Source organism: Leiobunum rupestre, chromosome 1 (genome assembly GCF_980474605.1).
Source record: "Leiobunum rupestre chromosome 1, qqLeiRupe1.1.hap1, whole genome shotgun sequence".
NCBI lineage: Eukaryota > Metazoa > Arthropoda > Arachnida > Opiliones > Sclerosomatidae > Leiobunum > Leiobunum rupestre.
Genome location: NC_143384.1, coordinates 74063651 through 74089825, shown reverse-complemented (window position 1 = coordinate 74089825; position 26175 = coordinate 74063651). Strand labels below are relative to the sequence as shown.

At 36.6% G+C, this 26175-nt stretch overlaps 1 protein-coding gene across 1 annotated transcript in view; it reads right to left on the bottom strand.

Moving 5' to 3' along the window:
• Positions 1–2707: 2707 nt before the first annotated feature.
• The window catches only part of LOC149966378 (reelin-like), a 31941-nt gene continuing 8473 nt past the window's right edge, over positions 2708–26175 (bottom strand). The window contains exon 16 of the mRNA XM_090171618.1: positions 2708–3023. Within this exon, the coding sequence (XP_090027744.1) occupies positions 2969–3023 (55 nt within the window). The 3' untranslated portion in view covers positions 2708–2968. The remainder of the gene's footprint in view (positions 3024–26175) is intronic.

Below are 26175 nucleotides of genomic sequence, written 5' to 3'. Positions count from 1 at the left end.
CTGTAGAACTTTCAAGATTGTCACATTTTTTATATAAAAAAACACACAATTAACTCGCTGTAAAATATGACGTTCAGGACCGGAAATATCCTAAAGCTACCTAATTTTGTTCTCCGTATAATTGTGTATTAGGCGCGAAGGCTTCAAAAAACTACTGTCACCGAAACAAACACCATTCGAATAAAAAATATATTGGGAAAATGCCGTATAAAAAAAATCGCAATTTAAACCAAATATTCGGGAGAAAAAATAGGTTCTCCAAATTTTCCTTTAAAAAAATCCATTTGGACATTTTGTTTGAAGAACATTTAGCGCTTCCGGGTAAGTTTTTCTACGCGCTACCCTAGAAATTAGAAAGGCTATTGCGCGCGCCACACTTACGGGTTTTTTTTCGTAAGTCCATTTTGCACGCGCTAATAGGAAACATACTTTTTTACACATAAATATATCGAAAACGGCAGTTTAGAACTTCGTCTTATGCGGTTTTACACTTTCTGGCTGTCATTACCGTAAATCGTAAAGCGCGGTACGTCGTTATTGACCTAATCTCGATTTTTCTTTTAATTTTCACCAATATTCAGTTCTGTTCGAATTGACCGCGCCCGCCAAAAGCGACCACAAATTGTTGGGCGTAAAAATTCACGACTGAAACATTCAATATGCCCACATTTACACGCGCAACTGACTTTGGTACTTTTAAAATGATAATTATAAAATATTCCATATTTAATTATAGTTAATTTTTACTTAAATACTAAAATGATACCTTTGCTACGTAGTTTTTTTTTTAGGTTTTTTCTGGCTCATAAAATAATAATTTCACAGTTTTTTCGCAAACGTTATAGTAAGCGTTCTGAAATGTTAATTACTTTAATTTAGTCCAATACGTAAAATACAATAAATCTAGTAAATATTTGCTTAGTCACTATTGATATTTAATGCGGTTAGTTTTTGATTTCAGTAAGTGACACCAGTTAATAGGTAGAATTTTAAGGTAACCTACATGAAGAACATATCATTTAAAATATTCTGATTATTGGAAAAAGCGCAGCAATGCAGAGAAAGAAGGTATAGCCGTGAATTATTCACTGCTGCCAAGAAGGGACAGGTATTTGAAGATGACCAATTGTGGATTTATTTGAGTTTTTAAGTACCAACAATGCATTTTAAAAAAATGGTATTGAAGTTTCAATACAGTTGGCAACAACGAATCACCGAAATGTTCCTGTTAGTAAAACAATTTTCATTTATTTGGGATATAACATTAGGTTTCTATATTGTAGTTGAGGACCCTCAGTATATTTAAGTGTAGTTCTCTTAATAATGTTTTAGACCGTAAAGTGTGCCCTACATCTCCGAACTTTTAGACTTTTAATTTATAATTTTCCTAGATCCGTGAGTCAAGCAATTATAATTATTTTTCATTATAATATAATTCAAGGTTCATACAACTATAGACAAACCGATTTCCGTGATATTTACAGGATTTCCCAATGATATTTTCCTAATTTATCCAGGTGAAAATTCAGACAATGTTTTAAGATAATAAGATAAAACCAGAATTACACGACCCAAGCTTAGTTTTTTTAGGTTAAGTCTCAAACACTTACCTAGTGTAACTCTCTGCGTTATTGAGTTACTCATGCCATGATTGACATTTACCTAGTGTAGCTCTGTGTTATTCAGTTACTCATGTCATGATTGACACTTACCTAGTGTAGCTCTCTGTGTTATTGAGTTACTCATGTCCTGATTGAAACTTATCTAGTGTAGCTTTCTGTATTATTGAGTTACTCAAGTCCTGATTGACACTTCACTAATTTGGTTCCATATTATTATTAAGCTGAGTAATAAAATAAAATCTTTAATAAGAAAATTTTATTGGCGTAAATTTGTACCTTCTGAAGCCTCCGTAATTTCCCTGATTTCTCCAATATAAATTGAATTTCCCTGATATTTCCCAGACATTTATGTCGAAAATCTGATTTGCCGATATTTATAGTTTATCCAGGTCTGTATGAACCACTCCTTCCGCGTTGAGTTTGCAAGTTACAGTCTGTTAAAATCTTGCATAGTGTAGGTCACCACTTTCCCACGCGGTTTAAATTTCCCTGTTGCAATGCAGGTTATAAACATGTATTTTTTTAATCTCTAATTTTAGTACGATAATTCCCGAGGGGTTAGAAAATGTTTCTAGATATTTGTTTAAATATTACCCAATATGTCTAGATATTTCTTTAAATATTACCCAATATTTCTAGATATTTCTTTAAAACTACCCAATATTTTTAGATATTTCTTTAAATATTACCCAATATTTCCTGAGATTTCTTCCAATATGTATTCAATGATTTTTTTTAAATACTAGCCAATATTTTCTGATATTTCTTTCACAATTACCCAATATTTCCAATTTTACTCAATATTTCCGATATTTTTCATTATTACCCAATATATCCCTAATTTCTGAAATATTTTCTATATGGTTTTTTAGATTTCAAGAAATATATTTCTTAAGTGGATAGAACCTCGATAATTTCCATCGGTGCACCTTTACGTAAAGGACAAATAAAGGTTACGTTGTGTCTTACACTTCATTTTATTTTCTAAAATCAATCTCACATATGAGCTCCGAAAAGGTTATAATGTACAAATTATTAATTATACAGTGTTAGTACAAAAAAACCCCATCAATTTAACTATTCTAATAACGCATAACAAAGGTAAGAAAATGAGAAGAAAAACCAGTATAACACGACCGAAAAAAGACCTTAATTACGTTTTGTCTAAAGTTCAAATATAATGATCGCGCAAAGACGCCAAAAGACAAGGTTAATTAATGGGAAGGTAACAAAATTAGTGCTTTTTTATTAGTAATAAAATCAAAAGTGGAATTATCAGGGTTATTAGTGATGACTTCACAGTTGAATTGCCTGTGAGTAGCGTCGAAAAAAGATAATTGCTTGGTTCATCCCATCCACCTTTGATTGCGCCAGCCACCGCCAGGAGGCTCCAAACGCGACCTATAACGAAACAGAAAAAACTCTTCATTTATACTTGGATCTTTCAAATATCAAGAATGGGTGGGAGCAAGAAGGGGTGGGAGCAAGAAGGGGTGGGAGCCAGAAGGGGTGGGAGCCAAAAGGGGTGGGAGCCAAAAGGGGTGGGAGCCAAAAGGGGTGGGAGCCAAAAGGGGTGGGAGCCAAAAGGGGTGGGAGCCAAAAGGGGTGGGAGCCAAAAGGGGTGGGAGCCAAAAGGGGTGGGAGCCAAAAGGGGTGGGAGCCAAAAGGGGTGGGAGCCAAAAGGGGTGGGAGCCAAAAGGGGTGGGAGCCAAAAGGGGTGGGAGCCAAAAGGGGTGGGAGCCAAAAGGGGTGGGAGCCAAAAGGGGTGGGAGCCAGAAGGGGTGGGAGCCAGAAGGGGTGGGAGCCAGAAGGGGTGGGAGCCAGAAGGGGTGGGAGCCAGAAGGGGTGGGAGCCAGAAGGGGTGGGAGCCAGAAGGGGTGGGAGCCAGAAGGGGTGGGAGCCAGAAGGGGTGGGAGCCAGAAGGGGTGGGAGCCAGAAGGGGTGGGAGCCAGAAGGGGTGGGAGCCAGAAGGGGTGGGAGCCAGAAGGGGTGGGAGCCAGAAGGGGTGGGAGCCAGAAGGGGTGGGAGCCAGAAGGGGTGGGAGCCAGAAGGGGTGGGAGCCAGAAGGGGTGAGAGCCAGAAGGGGTGGGAGCCAGAAGGGGTGGGAGCCAGAAGGGGTGGGAGCCAGAAGGGGTGGGAGCCAGAAGGGGTGGGAGCCAGAAGGGGTGGGAGCCAGAAGGGGTGGGAGCCAGAAGGGGTGGGAGCCAGAAGGGGTGGGAGCCAGAAGGGGTGGGAGCCAGAAGGGGTGGGAGCCAGAAGGGGTGGGAGCCAGAAGGGGTGGGAGCCAGAAGGGGTGGGAGCCAGAAGGGGTGGGAGCCAGAAGGGGTGGGAGCCAGAAGGGGTGGGAGCCAGAAGGGGTGGGAGCCAGAAGGGGTGGGAGCCAGAAGGGGTGGGAGCCAGAAGGGGTGGGAGCCAGAAGGGGTGGGAGCCAGAAGGGGTGGGAGCCAGAAGGGGTGGGAGCCAGAAGGGGTGGGAGCCAGAAGGGGTGGGAGCCAGAAGGGGTGGGAGCCAGAAGGGGTGGGAGCCAGAAGGGGTGGGAGCCAGAAGGGGTGGGAGCCAAAAGGGGTGGGAGCCAAAAGGGGTGGGAGCCAAAAGGGGTGGGAGCCAAAAGGGGTGGGAGCCAAAAGGGTTGGGAGCCAAAAGGGTTGGGAGCCAAAAGGGTTGGGAGCCAAAAGGGGTGGGAGCCAAAAGGGGTGGGAGCCAAAAGGGGTGGGAGCCAAAAGGGGTGGGAGCCAAAAGGGGTGGGAGCAAAAAGGGGCGGGAGCAAAAAGGGGCGGGAGCAAAAAGGGGTGGGAGCAAAAACGGGTGGGAGCAAGAAGAGATTGGAGCAAGAAGGGGTGAGGGCCAGAAGGGGTGGGAGCAAGAAGGGATTGGAGCAAGAAGGGATTGGAGCAAGAAGGGATTGGAGCAAGAAGGGATTGGAGCAAAAAGGGATTGGAGCAAAAAGGGATTGGAGCAAAAAGGGATTGGAGCAAAAAGGGATTGGAGCAAAAAGGGATTGGAGCAAAAAGGGATTGGAGCAAAAAGGGATTGGAGCAAAAAGGGATTGGAGCAAGAAGGGATTGGAGCAAGAAGGGATTGGAGCAAAATGGGTGGGAAAAAGAATGCATGGGAGCAAGAAGGTATTTACTTCTACTTTGGGAGTAGGACTACGTTAAGATGATTTATAGAGTGGCTACCAATCCCCCTCATGCTCTAACAACTTCTAGCCCCCTATAACTAACCCGGTATCTCATTGGTTCTAAAAAACTGACGTTTTACGACGCGCATGCCGGTGTCGTTTTTACTTCCCCCCTCACTCGTGCCGGCGGTAAATTGAACTATGATGCCCGCTTAAGGTCTCAACATTGTCATTTCCCCTGAGAAAATATTTATACATTCCTGCTAATAATGATAAGTCTTAAAAGAAAATTAAAATATAAAAAGAGATATCAAAAGGCTCTTCTACGATTATTTATCTTTTTAAAATTACAACGGAAATTGAAAAATTCCCCCTTTACAGCGAAATAATATATCAAATCGGTGTCAAGCGACTATAAATATACGAAAACAAACACTAATGAACCCCCTAAAAACGAAATTTCTAAAACAAACTTTCGGTTCGAAACAAAAACCAAGCAATTCAACCGGCGTGTATGTATTTATATCATCCCTGTGTAATTAGTAGTAATTACTCCCCCGGTACAGAGACCACAAAAAGTAACAAAACAATAGTTCCTCCCTTTTCAACGGTGATTTCCCCAAAAACAAATATCCTTTAAACAAGTTGGCCACTACGTATTATATTCTTCAAACTAAACAATGAAAAATAATCAATTTTAAAAATAGAAATTTTTGGGCTTTAAACCTCTTTTACACATTTTAATCAATATCTAAATCAATATAATAAATGTTTCAATAATATGAAATGAATAAAAAGTAAAAAATAGAATGTTGCTCTTTTGTTCACCCGCGCGATTTGCAAGCACGCTAGAAAAACCTATATTTCTCTGGCGACTGTAGCGCGTGCTCGTAGACTTGTAAAAGTAACAGACTGTGACGTAAGAGCCACATTTAAACAATAATGCCACGTTACTTTATAGAAAGTACAATTAGCAAATATTTTTCCTCATTGAACGCTTTTCAAGTAAAAATATTGCTTACTTCGAAAGTTAAGCGCCTTAAAAGTAAAAATTTTGTTTACTTCAAACGTTAAACGATTTAAAAAAAAATGTTTATTTCGAATGTTAAACATTTTAAAAATAAAAATGTTTACTTCGAACGTTAAACGGTGTTAAAAGTAAAATGTTGTTCACTTCGAATGTTAAACGCTTTTAACATTTAAAATGTTGTTTAGTTCAAACGTTAAAGGTTTTTAAAGTACAAATATTGTTTACTTCGAACTTTAAAGGCTTTTAAAAGTACAAATATTGTTTACTTCGAACTTTAAAGGCTTTTAAAAGTAAAAATGTTGTTTACTTCGAACATTAAAGGCTTTTAAATTTAAAATATTGTTTACTTCGAACATTAAAGGCTTTTAAAGTGCAAATATTGTTTACTTCGAACATTAAAGGCTTTTAAATTTAAAATATTGTTTACTTCGAACATTAAAGGCTTTTAAAGTGCAAATATTGTTTACTTCGAACATTAAAGGCTTTTAAAGTGCAAATATTGTTTACTTCGAACATTAAAGGCTTTTAAATTTAAAATATTGTTTACTTCGAACATTAAAGGCTTTTAAAAGTAAAAAGGTTGTTTACTTCGAACTTTAAAGGCTTTTAAAAGTAAAAAGGTTGTTTACTTCGAACTTTAAAGGCTTTTAAAAGTAAAAAGGTTGTTTACTTCGAACTTTAAAGGCTTTTAAAAGTAAAAATGTTGTTTACTCCGAACATTAAAGGCTTTTAAAAGAAAAAATGTTGTTTACTCCGAACATTAAAGGCTTTTAAAAGTAAAAATGTTGTTTACTTCGAACGTTAAACGCTTTTAAAAATAAAAATATTATTAGAATAAAATAAAATATTGTATAGAAATTTAAAATTTATTCTTTAACTCTTCGATTTTACTGGTTATATTTTGAGTAGAATTTATCTACCTCAATCTAACATGGAGAGAAAAGATTCATTAGTAGCTTTGTAAAGTGTTTAGAGTATGTACACGGCAACAAAGGCTCAACCCCATCACTTTCCAACAAACCGGAAACCGCCTAAACACGCAAAAACCTCAAACCATTTTCTGTGAGAAGTAGGTTTTGGAAAGACGATGCACTCGTCAGAAGAAAAAATTCTTAACTACAAAACAACGTAAGTTCTTTACGCCGCGATAAGTACCTAATCGTGGGAATATGGAAAACATATATTAAGGTATATTATAATGACTTTAAAATTAGGGAATAAAAATAAAATTATAACGTATGAACATTAAAGCGCGTGGATTGTTTCGGTCTCGGAGCTCAACAAAAAAGGATTGCGATGATTTATACGGCAATTATTATCCTCCTAAGTCGAGCAAATCACGCGTCAGAATATCTTCTCGATATAAGAAACGCATTAACGTGTTTCGTGTTATTCGAGAGAAGAATCCAGCGAGACGATCCAAAACGGGTTCACGAAATAATCACGTCTGAATGAGATTGTAAAAATAAAAACTTTAATTTATCACGAAGAAATCCACTCGCGGACGGACCCCCATTTTCTAAATTACGCGTATACAAAATCATGCAAATTTGATCATCATTTTGTAGCAACATACTTTCGCTTGCGATTACATACGGATAAACCCCAATTAAACCGGATGAAGACAGGGATTCAGTCTACATTAGAACCAGCTTACAGACCAATTACAATATTACCCCCGGGATATAAAACAAACCAATTATAACCTAACACGGAGGACAATATTCCACGGGCATTTTAATAAAATAATTTAACACAGAGGACAATTTTCCCTGGGCATAATATAAAATAACTTAATACAATGGACCAAATTACCCGAGCACAAACATAACCTAACACTGGGGATAAAATTACCCAGGCATAAAAAACGAACCTAACCACACGTACGCGTTTTAGCGTACGAGGCTTAATCTCATCGTAATACCTCGTACGTAAAAATAAATAAAATTTATCACTTTCCAATAATAAAATTATCCGTTTACAATTCTCGCCATAATTTATCGAGAGTAGTACTAACACAAAAAAATAATTTAAGTAAACAAACGATGAAATATCGCTGGCATAAACGAAGAATTTCATCGACGCCTTCGTGCCCTCGTAAATTTCACCCATAAAATGGTAAATTAGACAATTCGTTACAACGAAATTCATGAGATATAACTATAGAAATAAAACGTGTAGAGGGAACGTGAAGTGTACGCGGTAAAGCTACACTCCTATAAGTTCCGTCTTCACGTTTTCAAAGGGTAGCCATTAACCCGTCTATTGTGTGGCCAGACGAATCAAACGTCAAAGGATAACGAGTTGGAGGGTGGCATGGAGGGGTGTTAGGATTTATATATATTTATAATGGCCGTGATAATCACTTCCTGCTTTCACTAGTCTACATAGCCGCCATGGCGACGCTTAAAGTTTAACGTCCATTTCCGATTATTTAAAGAATGCTTTCTCACTTCGGCAGAACACTCTTACCAGAAGTATATGATATAATTTCTTACGGGATAAGTATCCATCTATCAAATATAAATATATCCCAATAGCAAAGGTGGTCTCATTTAATTCGTGTTTTTTTAAACCATTTACTAAATGTATTTATAAAAATGTACGAACGTAGGATCTCCATTCAGATCAAGCCCAATTAAAATTAACTTTTAATGAATACTTAAATATTTATTAATTTAAACTCCAGTTAACATTACCACTGCACTAAAATTAATAATCAAATTGTCAGGAAAAACAGGCATAAAACTTTAAATATAAATCAGATAATATAAAAAAAATCGATTTAAGCCACGGTTTGAACTTTACAAAGTCTATTACTTCTTTTAAAGATTTAAAATATAAAAACTACACAGCGTAGGGATATTGACCTATTGATAAACCATATTTTCCCGATGAAATAATTATTAGAAAAACAATATTTGACAGACTTTGAACCCGCACAATTTGTTCTGCCCAAAAGTTTTTTTTTAATCAACCGGAACCTGCGTATATAAATGTTTCAAACGCCTAACATTAGCAGTTAAGGGAAATGAATACTTATCTTGTATGATATATATTATATACTTATGATATAATGTATTTTGTTCTTCAGAAACGTAGTTTGGTAATCAAACGTAACGCTGCAAAGACGAAAAACATGGATACTTAGTGAGTAAGAGATATTTTATTTTCTTCTGCTCTTATTTCGATTCACGCCAAACCTTAATATTTTTCTATACAGGCGTGAAAATAGTGAGATGGATCCCGCGCTATAAAACGACTAGATAGAACGTGTAGCAACTTAAACGCAGCTTAAACGTGTACAGACTGTCCGCGTTCTCCAACGTGGGCTTAAACTCTTTAATGAGGAGATGCGGGTTGGGAGTGTTTGCGATCTAGATTCGGTCTGATTTGAGAGTGGCCGCTCAACGCTTCCTATTTTAGACGCGAACAATTACGATCGCGTGCTGGATAAACGATGGTGCTGCTACCTGGCGGAAAAGAGAAACGGAAGAGGCTCTCCAGAGAGGTATTATCAGCGACCCCTGGGGGCTGAGACACTAAGCAGGGCGTTACGCCTATTGTATTTCACGAAAATATTTAACGGATATTCCCTCTCGTGGATAATTTACAATAATTTTATAATCAGGAAATGAAATTTTATAAAATCGACAGATTATTGATATCGTATTAAATAAAAAAATTATTTTGTAATTACGAAGTAAATATATTAATGATTCACACTTTCACCTGGCAGCAAGAGGAGCAGGGTTCTATCCCAGTTCGTGGCAATGATTATTATTATTATTAATAACTTATTGACTTATTATTGACTTATTAATACCTTATTGACTTATTATTAACCTAACCTAACCTAACATCGATATTTTTAGCTGATCATAAAGTTATATTTCTAAAAAGCAGCTTAATCCTGAGTAGATTGTGTTTAACGCTAATATCACTAGCAGAATAAGACTGTCAAGGCCCCCCTAAGTTAGAACCACGAGAGTAGATACAGGGACGAGAAAGCAGGGGAAAAAATTTCGATTTTAAACGTATTCATATTCACGGGGAGTTAGATGTAAACAAACCGCGGCCATTGTTAAGACGTGGTTCACCATGGACAGTATTATTGTAGTTAGTTTTTACCATTTTGATGTTAAATTAAAAATAAAACTACGAGCGTAAATAATAAAATGCCCATTTGTTTTGAACACTTAAGCCTCGTCAAGAACCGCTAAAATTAGGTGACCGCCATTTTTTTTGTTTACAACTAACTCTCCTCGCGTTTAGGTCGTTTTAGCTGATATATTCCAACAGAGGCCGCCAATACACTTTCTCGTCCCTGTATCTACTGTCCTTGGTTAGAATTGGGCATAAGGGCTTCATGTATTCAGCCCTAGACAGGCGCGGGAGATAAAATAATAGAATCTACGCTACCTAGCGGAGAAAAAGAGCAAATAGAAGCAGTATAGGAAAATCAATAGCTATCTCTCAATTAAGATAGGATATACTTTTGGTAAAACTAAGGTTCACAAGATTTTAATTAAAATTAAATATACTAGGGAATTTTTATAGCTAACAATAAACACCACCCAAAAATAGAATGTAATTTAATTAAATAAACCACAAAATATTATTTAAATAGAGGGCGTAATGAAATCCCTAATATTTTAACGTAATTTAAAATTTAAAGGAGAAAAATGTGACCCTTCGAATTAAAATGTAGAAATAAATACGAACGGGCTTTCCTTGCGTTTTCAAATGACACATTCATATATAACCAGCTAAATAGCTTTTAAATTAAAAATGCATTAAACGCTTTGGAATCGTGGGAGTAGGACGTATGCCGTTAAATGTATCAAAAACTGAACCACGACGTGATCCAGATGAGAAAGTGCGATATACACACGCGAGAAATACCCAACAGAGAGCGAGATAATTCCTTATGAACCGCATTTTTTGTATTATTACAGAGATTAAGCGTCCGACGTTACGAACGGGTATGTCTATACTTTAACAATGCTTCGTTGTCGTATAGACAAGATAGCCTGACAGTGGTGTCAAAGTTATCCCGAGTTCCCGTTACAATTTGCGTTTAACCGCCTTATTCAGTAACGCGGTTGTCTCGTAGCCAAACCTAGTAAACGCCAATTTTGGAAAATTTTGAGTTAGTTGGTAAATTATAGTATATACGCGAATGGTACCCTTTAGTGGGAAAATTTCCACTAGCCAAACAAATTGCTATACGAGTTGGTCTGCGGTTCCCAATTTGTTTTTCTATGGAACCCTAAATTATCCACAAAATTCTGGCGGAACCCCAACTTAATTTTTTTTACATATCTTCAAAGACTCTTGACACAAACAAAGAGGGTCGCGCTGCGAATTCTCGGAACCCCAGTGAACACCTGTTGGGAACCGCTGATGTTAGACCATTAAATACCAAAATGGCGTTTACTAGGTTTTGAAAATGGGACTGGTTGGAGTTACACCCGAGGCTCGGCATTACAAATAAGAAAAGGTATTTTTGGAGGTCAAAGCGAAAGGTTCAGGTATAGCCGATATAATTTCCACTGGGCATTTTGGTAGGTGAACTACTTTGAAGCACAAAGGGTCGAGGCGTTCCGTACAAAGCCCCCCTCAGAAAGTACAACCATTAAGAAGATTGGAAAAGGTTTTAATAACAATAAACAATAGCTTTTCAAAAGTTAGGAATTTTTTCTGCGGAGCGGTGGGATAAATATTTTGCTAAATAGGGCTGAACAGGTTGTGGTTATTAAATATATATCAAGTTATAATATCGCAGAATCGAACGAATTTGGCGGCTGACCCCAGATATTATTGACAATTATGGGTGCATTTTTGAATGGTTTAAATTGCTACAAAAAGAAATGAGGTTCTTTTTTCTTTACTGGGGGGAAACCAGGTATCAATCGGTTACGTTCTACGCGCGATTTTGACCCACAATCAAGACTTTGATTTGTAATGGTGTTCACGTAAGCGTTTATATTTAAAGTAAATATGTAATTAGTTCCTTAAAAGTAAAAAGAACCCTTATAGCACCTTCAAAAGGACCGTGAAGGTACGTAACAACACCTTTGAGACCGTCAAGGTACGTAACAACACCTTTGAGACCTTCAAAGGGACCATAAAAGCACGTGAAAGCACCTTCAAAGGGACCATAAAGGCAAGTCAAAAGACCTTCAAAGGTATCATAAAAGCCCGTCAAAACACCTTCAAAGGAACCATAAAGGCAAGTTAAAAGACCTTCAAAGGGACCATAAAGACACGTCAAAAGACCTTAGATGGTTAAGGTGTAACAGACCGCCAAAGGGATCATAAAGGTACGTCACAAGAATTCAAAAGTACCATAAAAGCACATCAAAAGTTCTTCGAGGGAAATATAAAATCGGGTTAAAGATCAAAAAAACGTCGGTGGGGTCAGGAGGCTTAGATCACATCTACAAGACCTTATTAACCAGTTTTTTAAACAAACTCAAAGTAATTAAGATAAATAAAAATTAATGAATATGTGAAAATGTAAATTAATGTCAGTAAAATTACCAGGTCTCCTTAATTTGATAATTTTAAAGTGTGAAAGCGATACTGACATAATCTAAACGCGCCGCTCAGCGCATCCGAAAATTAAAAGTGTTCCGAATTGTGGGCCATCTTAAGTTTCCGGTCCACGGAATACGACGAACAATTGGAATTAATGTTAGCTTTTTTTTCTTCTGGGAAAGGCAAATATAGCAAGGGTAATTATAATTTCCGGGACCAGTTTGATCGGCGCGAGTATCAGCGTTGGCGGTACAATCTTTCCGATTTCACTAAGTTCCCACGCTTCTCAAAACAACGACTACACTCGCCAAGTTTGCCAGACTAGCTGATACAATCCACAAAGAGTAGCCATTACGAAGGCTGAGCTGACATAAGGGAGGCTTAGAAGACAAACGTGAACGTATACGAAATTGGGATTTCGTTGAAACTTATCCGGTTTTCGGAATAAAAGAGCGCTTCTTTGTATTTTTAACATAATCCATGTAAATAATTATTTTAAAAATAATGTACAGGGTGATTTATTTTTTTCAGTTAGTCCATAAAAACATAATATATATTAATAACATAATAATAGACAATATAAATAAATAAATAAATAAATAAATATATATATAAGATATTTATATTTAAAGTTGAAAAAGGGATTTCTAATAATTTGGATAAATTTTTCCAAATTAAATTATTTAAATTGCGATTTTTAACGGATTGAAATTTTTAAATTTAATTTATAACCAATAGACCATTCTATAAAATAATACTTATGTGGTTATTTACTTTTGTGTTAATTTTCATGAACCACAACGGCTGAAATAAGGATTATCTGGCAAACCTGCCAACCTAGTTCGCTGCATAAATAGTGAATTTTTTATCACAATCCTACTCATTTAACGATTATAGTTTTATACAAACCATTATAAATAGTGAATTAACTATCATTGATTTCGAAAATAGTTCAGTATGGACTTACTATATTTTGAAATATACAATCTTCACGTAGGCTACCTTAGCTGTACTTTGAAAATAGACTTAATGGGTGAAGCTTCAGAAAATACCAATCAAATAGGAATGAGCATAAGCAGAATTTTTCAAACCAGAGAATAAATAAGTTTGCAAGTCCTAATGAAGTAGCGCAACGTTGTCTTTGTGAAAATGTTTGGCCTGTTTAGCTAGGAATTTATTGAAAAGTCTATTTATTATTACACTTTAAAATTTCGGGAACTCAACCTTTTTATAGTGTTGTGAGAAAAATGGCCAGTTGTTCCGGGATTTCGGAGTAGGGTAAGAAGATTAACGCTAAGACGTCATTTTACTCCGATTCTGTAGTGGCGAATAGTTTGAGTAGGAGTACCAACGTTTTTCCCAAATGGCTGCCTATGACCTTTTTAGCAGATAAAATCTGGCTAGCAGACAAAATCCGATTTACTCTTTTGACACCTCCTTTTCAGAAGGAGTAAAAAGAGTAGCCCTAATAATCCGGAACAAGCGAATAGTTTGTGGGCCCGAGTAATTATCATCCCCGGAACAGGCGAATAAAACGTTCAAGGGTAAAAAGAGTACACTTTTAGTCCGAGAACAGGTGAATAAAACGTTTTAGGGTAACAAGAGTACACTATTAGTCCGAGAACCGGCGAATAAAACAATTTAGGGTAAAAAGAGTACACTTTTAGTCCGAGAACAGGCGAATAAAACGATTTAGGGTAAAAAGAGTACACTTTTATTCCGAGAACAGGAGAATAAAACGATTAAGGGTAAAAAGAGTACACTTTTATTCCGAGAACAGGCGAATAAAACGATTTAGGGTAAAAAGAGTACACTTTTATTCCGAGAACAGGAGAATAAAACGATTTAGGGTAAAAAGAGTACACTTTTATTCCGAGAACAGGAGAATAAAACGATTTAGGGTAAAAAGAGTACACTTTTATTCCGAGAACAGGAGAATAAAACGATTTAGGGTAAAAAGAGTACACTTTTATTCCGAGAACAGGAGAATAAAACGATTTAGGGTAAAAAGAGTACACTTTTATTCCGAGTACCGGCGAATAAAACGATTTAGGGTAAAAAGAGTACACTTTTAGTCCGAGAACAGGCGAATAAAACGATTTAGGGTAAAAAGAGTACACTTTTATTCCGAGAACAGGCGAATAAAACGATTTAGGTTTAAAAAGAGTACACTTTTATTCCGAGGACAGGCCAATAAAACGATTTAGGGTAAAAAGAGTACACTTTTATTCCGAGAACAGGAGAATAAAACGATTTAGGGTAAAAAGAGTACACTTTTATTCCGAGAACAGGCGAATAAAACGATTTAGGGTAAAAAGAGTACACTTTTAGTCCGAGAACCGGCGAATAAAACGATTTAGGGTAAAAAGAGTACACTTTTATTCCGAGAACAGGCGAATAAAACGATTTAGGGTAAAAAGAGTACACTTTTAGTCCGAGAACCGGCGAATAAAACGATTTAGGGTAAAAAGAGTACACTATTAGTCCGAGAACAGGCGAAACGAAACCGCCTAGAATAGTTGGTTGTAACCCGTTAATAAGTTGCGTTTGGACTCGAGAACCGTTTGTGGAAGTCGACCTAGTGTATATTTTGTTGATGGTAATTTTCCTATTGTTTTCCAAAATTTCTCGACTCGAAAAATCAGGTTTGTTTTTCGGCTAAGCCGAGTCTCAAAACTTGGAAAGTTAGATTCGAGCGAAAGTGGGAGACCCCGTCATGACCCCGGTCGTGAGAGAAGCGCCTCTACTTCCAAAACGAACCGTTCCATTCTATTCGAGCACCCCCGCGTTCTTTCCTCCCTAATGGCCGATTCATTTCCAGATAAAACCAAATCAAAACAATGCCACATTGAAAACAAACCCGTCGGCTACGTTGCTACAATAATTAGCTCAATTCTCTACTCTAATAAGTGGATTGCCACTTTTCTTTTGAAAGTGAAAAGTTACAAGATATTTCCATGAATTCAGAGAATATCTTCTTCAATCGCGTTAGAGGACTTAAATTTTTAGAATCAATGAGATGAAAGGCTGATTTGATATTGAGGAGGATTGGGAAATTTTTAGAATCAATGAGATGAAAGGCTGATTTGATATTGAGGAGGATTGGGAAATTTTTAGAATCAATGAGATGAAAGGCTGATTTGATATTGAGGAGGATTGGGAAATTTTTAGAATCAATGAGATGAAAGGCTGATTTGATATTGAGGAGGATTGGGAAATTTTTAGAATCAATGAGATGAAAGGCTGATTTGATATTGAGGAGGATTGGGAAATTTTTAGAATCAATGAGATGAAAGGCTGATTTGATATTGAGGAGGATTGGGAAATTTTTAGAATCAATGAGATGAAAGGCTGATTTGATATTGAGGAGGATTGGGAAACACGACAAAATATTTCTCAAAATAGTCATTCTTTTTAAATATAAATAAATACCATTCTAGCTTAAAATGCAAGGACGTATATAAGGGGGGGGTTTAGGGGGTTCAACCCCCCCCCCCCCCCACCCTTAGGAATCGATTCCTCTCTTACGAAACGAGCGCTACATTAAGAAATAAACAGTAAGACGTAAAAATGAATTGAAATATCCGCAACGCAGCACAGTAAAATATATTAGTATATGAAATATATTCATAGGAGCGGGGCCCGCCGCCGCCCTGAACGAAAAATTTCGCGCTCGCGATTTCATCTGGTTGCGTTATAACCCGTCCCCCCCTTAGACTTTCTATATCTACGTGCTTGTTAAAAGGTGATGCAAAAATTTGAAGTAGTTGTAGGTGCTGAGTTGTGAAGTATGCCTGTTTTTCCCCATTTTCCTACGATGCATTGAAAGAGCGCCAGAGAGCTTCAAAGTGTGGCCTACTAGCCCCTGGAAGTAGGCTGCAACATGCGCAAAACCAAGCAGCAGGGAAACGCGAACATTAAGGTTTGGGTTCGTGTGATAGGTAAAAAGAACTTTGTAAACAAATTGAGCTAACCAGCGTAAAAAATAAACTTAAACAGTATTTAAAGTCCCTGCTGCTTGGTTTAGCGCTCGTTGCAGCCTACTTCCAGGAGATAGTAGGCCACACTTTGAAGCTCTCTGGCGCTCTTTTAACTCATCGTAGGGAAATGGGGAAAAACAGGCATACTTCTCAACTCACTCCCTACAACTCTTTCAAATTTTTGCATCACCTTTTGAAACACCCTGTATAAATTAAAAACAATTATCTTTTAAAAATTGACAAAACTTGTTTTTGAACGTAACCAGCACCAGGTTTAACAGAACCTGGCGGTAGAAATGTGAAATTTATGTGGTCCTCCTTGATAGACAACTAAGACACCATATTTATTTGTTCATATCAGAAAACTAACATCGTTATACATAAATACTCGGAACATCTCCTTCTGCAAGTTATCTCTCCACTGGTTTAAGGGGTTTTCCCCGAGCTCTTCGGTTTCCCCTTTCTATAAAAACTTGTAGACACTAAAGGTAATAGTAAGTGTATGGAGCTGTTGGCTCGCGTGGCCTGAAGGGCTTGCCACCACCCTCCTACGCATTGTAACCTAAGGTGGTGCCTTGGGTATTAGCCTAGCTGATTATTATTATACCAAAACTTCGATTTCATTTAAATAATATTTTCGTTTCAATTTGTTTTAAATTTTATTGATTTTATCATTCTTAGTGCCCCCTTTTTTCCTCCAATTGATTTTCACTTTGATTAAATTAATTCCTACATGTTATTTGGCTTGAGTATTTTAATAAATTAATTTACGAATATTATAGGATATAAAATCAATAGATGGCAGCACATGCCAGCACTCAAAAAGGGAACTAAACTTCAGAATACAATGTAGAGAAATCAAGAGTCTCAAACTAGTCAGAAATTCGAGAAACAGAACTCAATCAAAAATTCGAACAAACCGCGATTGTATCGGAAAGACTTCAATCAAAAATTCAAAATTCGGGTTTCTCGTCACGGTTAGTCGCCGGCGCTTTCACCGACGCCGACAAAACTGGATATTTCGGAAAGAGTTCAAACGCCAGACACCCCCACTCCGACGCCCCCTGACGGCGAAACTAAAGCACTGGCAATTGTTCTCCAAACACCTCTAACGCCACCAAGATATCCAAGATTTCCATCTCATCAAATGTTTAGATTTAAATTTCGGAGTACGGCGATATTAACGAAATTTCTCTGCTTATTACCCGCGAGTCGATTGTCCTTAATGCCTCCTAATTTCCACTAATTGCACTCGGAGGCAAAAAAAGCACCCATTTCATTTTTATGACTAATATTCTGCTCATTAAGCATCACGTTGGTTTTATAGGGAACGACGGTCGAGATTAAAGTTGGCAATGTAGATATTTTCAACGCTTTTCTATTAAATTATGAATAATCTGCAGGAAAAAATTATTGATACTTTGTAGAGGCAAAAATAAAAAATTTAATACTTTGTAGAGAGAAAAATAGATTTGATACTCGGCAGCTAGGGACAAAAATATCGTTGATACTCAGCAGAGGCAAAAATAACTTTGATACTCAGCAGGGACCAAAATAGCTTTGATACTTGGCAGGGACCAAACAAGCTTTGATACCCACCACGGACAAAAGAGACTTGGATACTCAGCAGGGACAAAAATACACATATTTTGTATTGACATTAAAAAACTCTGATACTTTGCAGGCACGAAAAGCTTTGTTACACATCCGGGACAAAAAACGTTGATACTTTGTAGGGGTAACAAAACGTTGATGCTTTTTAAGGGTAACGAAACGTTGATGCTTTTTAAGGGTAACAAAACGTTGATGCTTTGTAGGGGTAACCAAACTTTGATGCTTTTTAGGGGTAACGAACGTTGATGCTTTTTAGGGGTAACGAACGTTGATGCTTTTTAGGGATAACGAAACGTTGATGCTTTTTAGGGGTAACGAAACGTTGATGCTTTTTAAGGGTAACAAAACGTTGATGCTTTGTAGGGGTAACCAAACTTTGATGCTTTTTAGGGGTAACCAAACTTTGATGCTTTTTAGGGGTAACGAACGTTGATGCTTTTTAGGGGTAACGAAACGTAGATGCTTTGTAGGGGTAACAAAACGTAGATGCTTTGTAGCGGTAACAAAACGTTGATGCTTTTTAGGGGTAACGAAACATTGATGCTTTGTAGGGGTAACCAAACTTTGATGCTTTGAAGGGGTAACCAAACTTTGATGCTTTGTAGGGGTAACCAAACTTTGATGCTTTTAGGGCTAACGAAACGTTGATGCTTTTTAGGGCTAACGAAACGTTGATGCTTTGTAGGGGTAACAAAACGTTGATGCTTTGTAGGGGTAACAAAACGTTGAAGCTTTGTAGGGATAAAAAGTACTTTTATACGTTGCCCGTATAAAATAACTTTACACTCTGCAGGTGCAAAATAAAACTTTGACATTCTTCAAGGTTAAAAAAACTTTAATTCTTGGTAGGGACAAAACAACTTTGATACTTTGACAGGGAAAAACGTTAAGTTAAAATTTTTACACAACCTTAAAATAATATCTTAGATTTCCGATAAACCACAATGGATAATTATCTGTAATTAAAACCAAAACATTTAAATTAAAAAAGGAACTCTTTCAAAATCGTGCACCTTCCGCCGAGATTACCGATAATTAAAGAATTTCCGACGTAATGACTATGTCATTAATTCCTCAAAATAAACCGAGAAACAATCAAATGTAAAAACAGGCGTGTAACGTTAATTGGGGTCCAAACAAAAATCTCGAAAAATTAATAAGTTAAATTTTCCTGATTTGTTCGGGGGAGGGGAGAGACGCTCCTTGAAACAAAAGAAAACTCAGGAAATACGGTAATTACAGTTCGCTAATTATCTTCATAATCTTTTAGATTTAAGCTAAAGCATCTCGAACGCGCGAGACCAAACACAAACAGCAAAACATCAGCCCAAAAAAGCAGAATATATAATTAATAATGGGTGCTCAGCGTTACAATAATTACCAAAATATTCACGAAATAATGATTAAAAATTAAAAATAAAACAACGCCGGGAAACGAGCGTACTGCGGGAATTCACGTTGTTCGTTTTGCGATTCCGTGACCAGACAACCCGGTTTGATTATCAAGTACGAAATTTAATAGATACACTCGCAACTTTGGAACTGCGGATTAAACCCCGCCTTTAATAGCGTCGAATAGCTGATTGGAAGTTGCAATTAACCGGTACAGCGCTCGCCCAGGGCAATCTTTAACAAAGGAATTTTGAACCTCAAAGTCAAATTATAAAACAGCATATTTCAAAACGAATCGAAGGTTAGCCGTGTGACAGTTGGTTTAGAAAATACCGGGTGAATACGAGGATTTGGTCTCGACGGAAAAATACAGGGTTAATACGGAACAGGGTTGCTACAGGTTTGTCAGATTCAAATTCCCAGGTTTACCTCACTTATTTCAAGCCAAATGTGGCCATTTTTCATTTATATTTTCTTGAATAAACCTTCGCTACCAAAATTAAATTCCCTGACGTTTTTACTAGCTCTTAAAATTGCTTGTTTTTTTTACTAGTTTATAAAATTTTCTGACGTTTCCTTGAAATTTTGGACCATATTTAAATTCCCTCACACGTTCCTGATGTGTTTAATAGTTCTTGAAATACACTGACTTTTCCCCGAAATTTTGAACCATATTTAAATTCCCTCACATTTCCCTGATGTGCTTACTAGTTCTCAAAAATCAATTAACTTTTCTCTGAATTTTGAACCCATTTTAGAATTCCCTGACTTTTCCAGGTTCTCGCCGCAGGGCCTTTTGTTTTGCTATCACATACGATAGTAGGTTTGGTATGTTTTATTGGCCCATGGTTCCGCCTACCACGAAATGGGAGGAATTTAAACATTGCCAGGATACTACAAATATATAGTATGTCAGTTTGATTCAAAGGGCACACTTATGTTCAAAACAGTTGGGTGAAAATCGGGCAGCTACTCTTCTTGCAAACCTCGTTCAGTGTTCCTAAAACACCGTAATTTTTCGAATATTGGTAAATAATGGTAAATAGTGGTAAATAACGGTCAATTTTATTAATTATAGTGTATAATCATTTATGAAATCAATAAATTCTTTCAACAAACGAAATCTATCAACTTTAAGTTCTATAACTTCAATAATAATAATAATCAGCTAGGCTAATACCCAATTAAGGCAGCACCTTAGGCCCAAGTCATCAAACAGCTTTTTAAGCCTATAATGGGGTGGGGTGGGGTGGTGGGGTGGGGTGGGGTGTGGTGGGGTGTGGTGGGGTGGGGTGGCGGAGTGGTTAGTGCTTACGCCTCGCAGCGAGAGGAGCCGGGTTCGATCCCAACTTGTGGCACTGGGTGAAATCTCGGAACTACTCCTTCCGCGTTGAGTTTGCAAGTTCTCTCCCCACTGGTTTAAGGGGTTTTTCCCCGAGTTCTTCGGTTTCCCCTTCCATAAAAACTTGTAGAGGTTAACGGTAATAGTTAGTGTAGGGAGCTGTTGGCTCGCGTGGCATGTAGGGCTTGCCACCACCCTCCTACGCTTTGTAACCCGTGTGGAAGAGAACTTAACGCGGAAGGAGTTGTTCCGAATCTTCAGCCAGTGCCACAAGCTGGGATCGAACCTGAATTAATTGAAATGATGGATTTTCTGCAGACGATTTGCTATTTGTAAAACACCAAAATCTGCTTAGCAGACAAAAATCTTAGCCAGCTATTGCGGTTATACGTGAGGTTTATATAAAGTTTGTTTATGCGCATTTTGACTCTGATTTTTAATTAGTTAAATATTATTCTTTTATCAATTTTATGGTTTGTTGGATAAAAAGTTAGGGTAAAGACTAGGTTAGGTAAATTTATTAATGGGTTATTCCTTTAACTAAAGTTTTATAGTTTGAAAATAATTTAAAATTGCAATTTTAAGATATAAGTTATTAAAGCTTAATTTTGATTAATGTAAACTTTGAAGATTTATAGTTTTTTAACTTGCAGCTTAGGAGCTCTACGTGGCTCTATGTAAATTGAAAAGGCTAATTGTATACATTAGATTAATATCAAATTTCGGGAACCTTCCACCTGAAGTAGATTCTGCTGAACACCCTGTATACATTTTTCAATATGACATTTACAAAAATATCGTAGGACAAATTAGGTAAGAACACGTTTGGTCTCGAGTCAGCAGCGCGTCATCTTCGATTTGAGAACAAAAATCGTTATTGGCTTTTCAAGGAGATAAATTCCTTTACAGCGAGAAAAGTTTAAATTCCTTTTAACGTGTACGTTTTTTTAAAAAGAAAATAGAAAGGTTTATTACATTGTTCGTGAACTTAACAAAAGGGCGAAAGGAAAATTAATTCTCCAACCAACTGTTACAACAATGGGCGTTAGTCGAAAATCTCAATCAATCATAAATATTTTCAAGGAGTACATTCTCCAGATTGAAAATTTTTGAGTTCTATTAAGGTTCATGATAAATACAAATTGCTTCTACGTATTGCGATTTTAGGTTTTTTTTTTCCTTTCTGAAATGTTTAATTTATTTATCTGATCTGGGTTGAACCAATATCAACCAATTACAAATGGTAAAACGCAGGTTTTTTTATTTACAACCGATAATAAAATATGATGGTAGAATATTTATTTATTATTAGGTAAAATCACTTTGCTTAGCGTTTCGACCATTCGACTTCACGGTCGGGTATCTCATTGGTTCCCTGTAGCTAACGTCTTCCAATGAGATTGAAGCACACGCTAGTGACGGTTTTCCATCTCCCAAATCATGCTCGAGGATAACTGGACCTTAGCGACCGTTGATTATCTCAACATAGTTATTATCCCTAAGTATCAATTAACGCGATCTTGGTGTCATCCAGTAATTCGCATGACAACACCATTACAATGCTTAGGGATATTTACCCTATTTTTCGATGTAATATTTTTAGGAAATCACTTTACAATTAGCACTATTTTACAATTAGCGCTATTTTACAATTAGCACTATTTTACAATTAGCACTATTTTACAATTAGCACTATTTTACAATTGGTACTATTTTACAATTAGCTCTATTTTACAATTAGCTCTATTTTACAATTAGCTCTATTTTACAATTAGCACTAATTGTATTTCAGAAACAAAAAATTAGTATATACTTTCAGGGTTTCCAGCAAATAGTGCTCAAAAATAAAAAGTACAAATTAAATATATATTTTGTTGCAGTGTAAATCTTTTCAAAATTTTATCAGTTAGGTTTAGACCGAAATTGCTAAAAATATAGGAAATATTCGACAGTATTCCAAAAATACCACTTTTTTGGAACATTGCGCATAGCACTGGTAAATAATGGTAATTATGGTAAATAATAATAAATAATTGTAAATATTGGTGTATATTGTATAATAATATGTGAAATCAAGAAATCTTTCAAAAATAAATATATCAACTGTAGAAAATCTTAATTTTCATTTTGATTACTCTAAAAGTCTGTTCTAAATATTAAAGGTTTTATCTCCATAAATGTAGGTTTAAGTTTTAAATACTCTAAGTATATAATTCATAGAAATATTATTTACCATTATCTACCATTATTTATCAATTAAAATTATCATTTTATACCATAACATTATTTACAACATTATTTACCACATTATTTATCACATTATTTACCACATTATTTAACACATAATTTACCACATAATTAACCACATAATTAACCACATTATTTACCACATTATTTACCACATTATTTCCCACTTATATGATTTTATAAAACTGTTTCAGAAATATAGGAAAAAATATAAAATAACAAAAGATATAAAGATAACCATTAAAATACAAGAGTCAACAACATTCTTACTCAAGTTGGGTTTATACTATATTTAAATTAAATTGAAAAAAAAATTAAAAGGATAAAATCGTACCACTATCTTCCTTGATAAAAACCCGTCCCATAACAGCCGCCTTCGTATAACAAATACTCTTACAAAATACAGCCAATCTAAAATATCATTTCATCACGATAAAAACATTGCGAAAAAATTAATATCAGGGTAACCACTATCATAATGATAGTATTTGAAAAAATACATGGAACCGAGATACCATTACAAAAAAAACATACCGAGACACCCGTAATCATAATTAATTCTCTCCCTTAAAAATCTGTTAACAATAGTACCAAAGACAATCATTTTATTAATATTAAATTAATAGATATTGTCTTCCGCATACCACACCAAAAACCATTAAAATGGCAACGTATATTTTGGTAAAAGTATTAGAAATGTTTGGACGCGAGTAACGCAACCCCTTCTTCGCGTTGGCCGAGAAAAATTAAAGGTTTTGCACCCTGACCAGAAGACCATGACACCATTATTTCGTAGAACGCGCGAGCTACGCAAAAAAAAATTTTCGATTTAAATATCCCTAAACGAGAAATCTAAGGTCAATTATATCCCGTAACAAAACGTGTGAAGCTTAAACGCGTACTTCATTGTCAGCGCGAAACTGAGTTGAGAGAGGGAATAATTATCCAATAAGGTAACTGACAAAACTAGTCTATTTTTTCCATGAGATAACTTTCGGTAATAGACTTAGCGAATGACAGGCAACACGTGAAGCCGGCTCACGAGAGGGAAATTAACCGTTTATCTCTGATTTGGAACTAGAGATACCAGATTTTGGTCTCTATAGGAGAGAGGAGTGATTAATCTAGACCCGTTGTAATATACGCTCAATGCCGGCAAATTATTATCATACAGCCGGTTTTAAAGCAAAAATGAGCTAAGTACATTATTTTTGCCGGTTTGTGGTTCTGATTTCCTAGAGTCGGTGGTAAATACGTCAGTAGAGGTTTTTGGTTAGACAATATAACCTTAGAAGCTTCAGTAAATTCCATCAGAAATTATAAATTTTTGCCAAATCATTGGAGTAATTAGTTTGTAATATTCGAGGGGTAAGACAGTCTCAGATAATCTGTACACCAAGTTCGAGCATTTAGCACTGTTAAAGGTACATATTTTCAAGAGTTCGCGAGTTCCATTTAGCACTGTCAAAGGTACGGCAGTGTACACCGAGTTCGCAGAGTGTCTTACCCCTCGGTAATATTTTCGACAGATGTCGCTTTTAACTATATTGTGGCACTTTCTTGAGTTTAATGCTAATGCGACATCGTTGAAAAATGTGATCACTAGAGGTTAATCACCAGAGTCAAATGGCACTGAATATGCGACTGAAATAATTAGTTTGGAATATTTTCACTTTTAGATTTTATAATGGTACTTTCTAGTTCTTAGTGCTAACGCTAATTGATAGTTATCGTTCTGTATTGCACCGCTGTGGCGATTTAATCGCAGCATTCGTGTGGTAACGTATTCAGAACTACTAGTAATATTTAATGGTGTTTGTAGAAACATGTGTGAATATCGAATAGCTCCTCCTTTTCCGTGTCACGTGATAGCCAATCATATTGTGGCGATTTTTAGTCCTATTTCCGGAGCTAGTCTCCGGGAAACTAGTAAAATTGAAACTCTTCTATATGTACTATGTAGTTGTCTTACTTCAAATAACCCTTGGGTTGGTGGTTCTTATAATCCAGGCTATAAGAAATAAACTATATGGAGGTTTGAACATTTGAAAGGGTCGCACCGGCCTGAATTTAGGAAGTGGTAGCAGAGGTGTACCGACCCGGGTTCAGGGAGTTAATATTTAACCGGGTGCCAAGCTGGCTATCTTGTAGGGGGCACCAAAACACCCCTAACCTTTATTCAATTGGTGCTTCAACCAGTGAAAATTCTGATTATTCGTTCAATAGAATTTAAATTTTTCAGTTGTTTAGATTTCTATCTAAATCAATTTCTAGTTTTTCCAAAATTTATCACAATATCTCATATCTATGATATATACAGAACAAAATCGAACTTACGAACGACGGACTAATGTTGTGGTTGGTAAATTAATCAGTAGGTTATATAAAATTGTCAGTAAAACCGTACCAACGACGATATTAAACTAACGGTGAAAGGTAGCATAGTCTAGACTAAAATCATGGTCTTTGATAAAAGACAAAGCTATTTTCAATTTCTTGGTATATAGGTTGGCGCCATTTTGAAACTTTTCAACCAGGCGCCTTATACTCTCGGTACGCAACTGTCGGTGAGGTCCTTTAAATACCACTTGAAAATTACCAGATTTCATAACTTTAAGATTAGTTACCTTAACTTCAACCACGATTCGGTGAAAAACGTGGTTTATGGACATGAGATATTATCGCTTGTGAAACGATTATTACCACCGCCCTAAGACTCAATCAGGCGGGCAGGTTGGGGGGGAAATTTGCCATTCTTATACGTATAGCGTAGGTAGATTTTTTAAATAACTCGGCGATTTTGGTCTCGTGAATATCTGTACAAAAATGGCAAAATAAGGGGGTAGAGGAAAAACACAACGCGAGCCGAGCCAACACGTGGCCACGTTGAAGCCCGAGACCTTGGAGAGTTCCTGTCTGTCTGCTCGGTCCTCAACGTGTTATTAATCACCAGGGATTCAGGAAGGGGCCAGACGGACCAATCAAGCAAATGTCACATTTTCACCATCCGCGAGTACATTTTACACACGTTGAATTGACTTTTTTTTAAATTCCCCGGTTATAAAAGAAAGAACATTATCTTTCATTTTACGATTCTACGATGCTAATTACCGTCGAAAAGATAATTTAAAGGAGAGCGTATGAATGCGTAATGCGATTACGCAATTATATCTATAGTAAAACTGGGACCCAAAACGCCCGAGGATATCGATAAATATACATAAATTTGTTGCGGCTAAGTTGTCCTGGACATATTAGTAATTCTAGAAGTTCGGATGTATGAT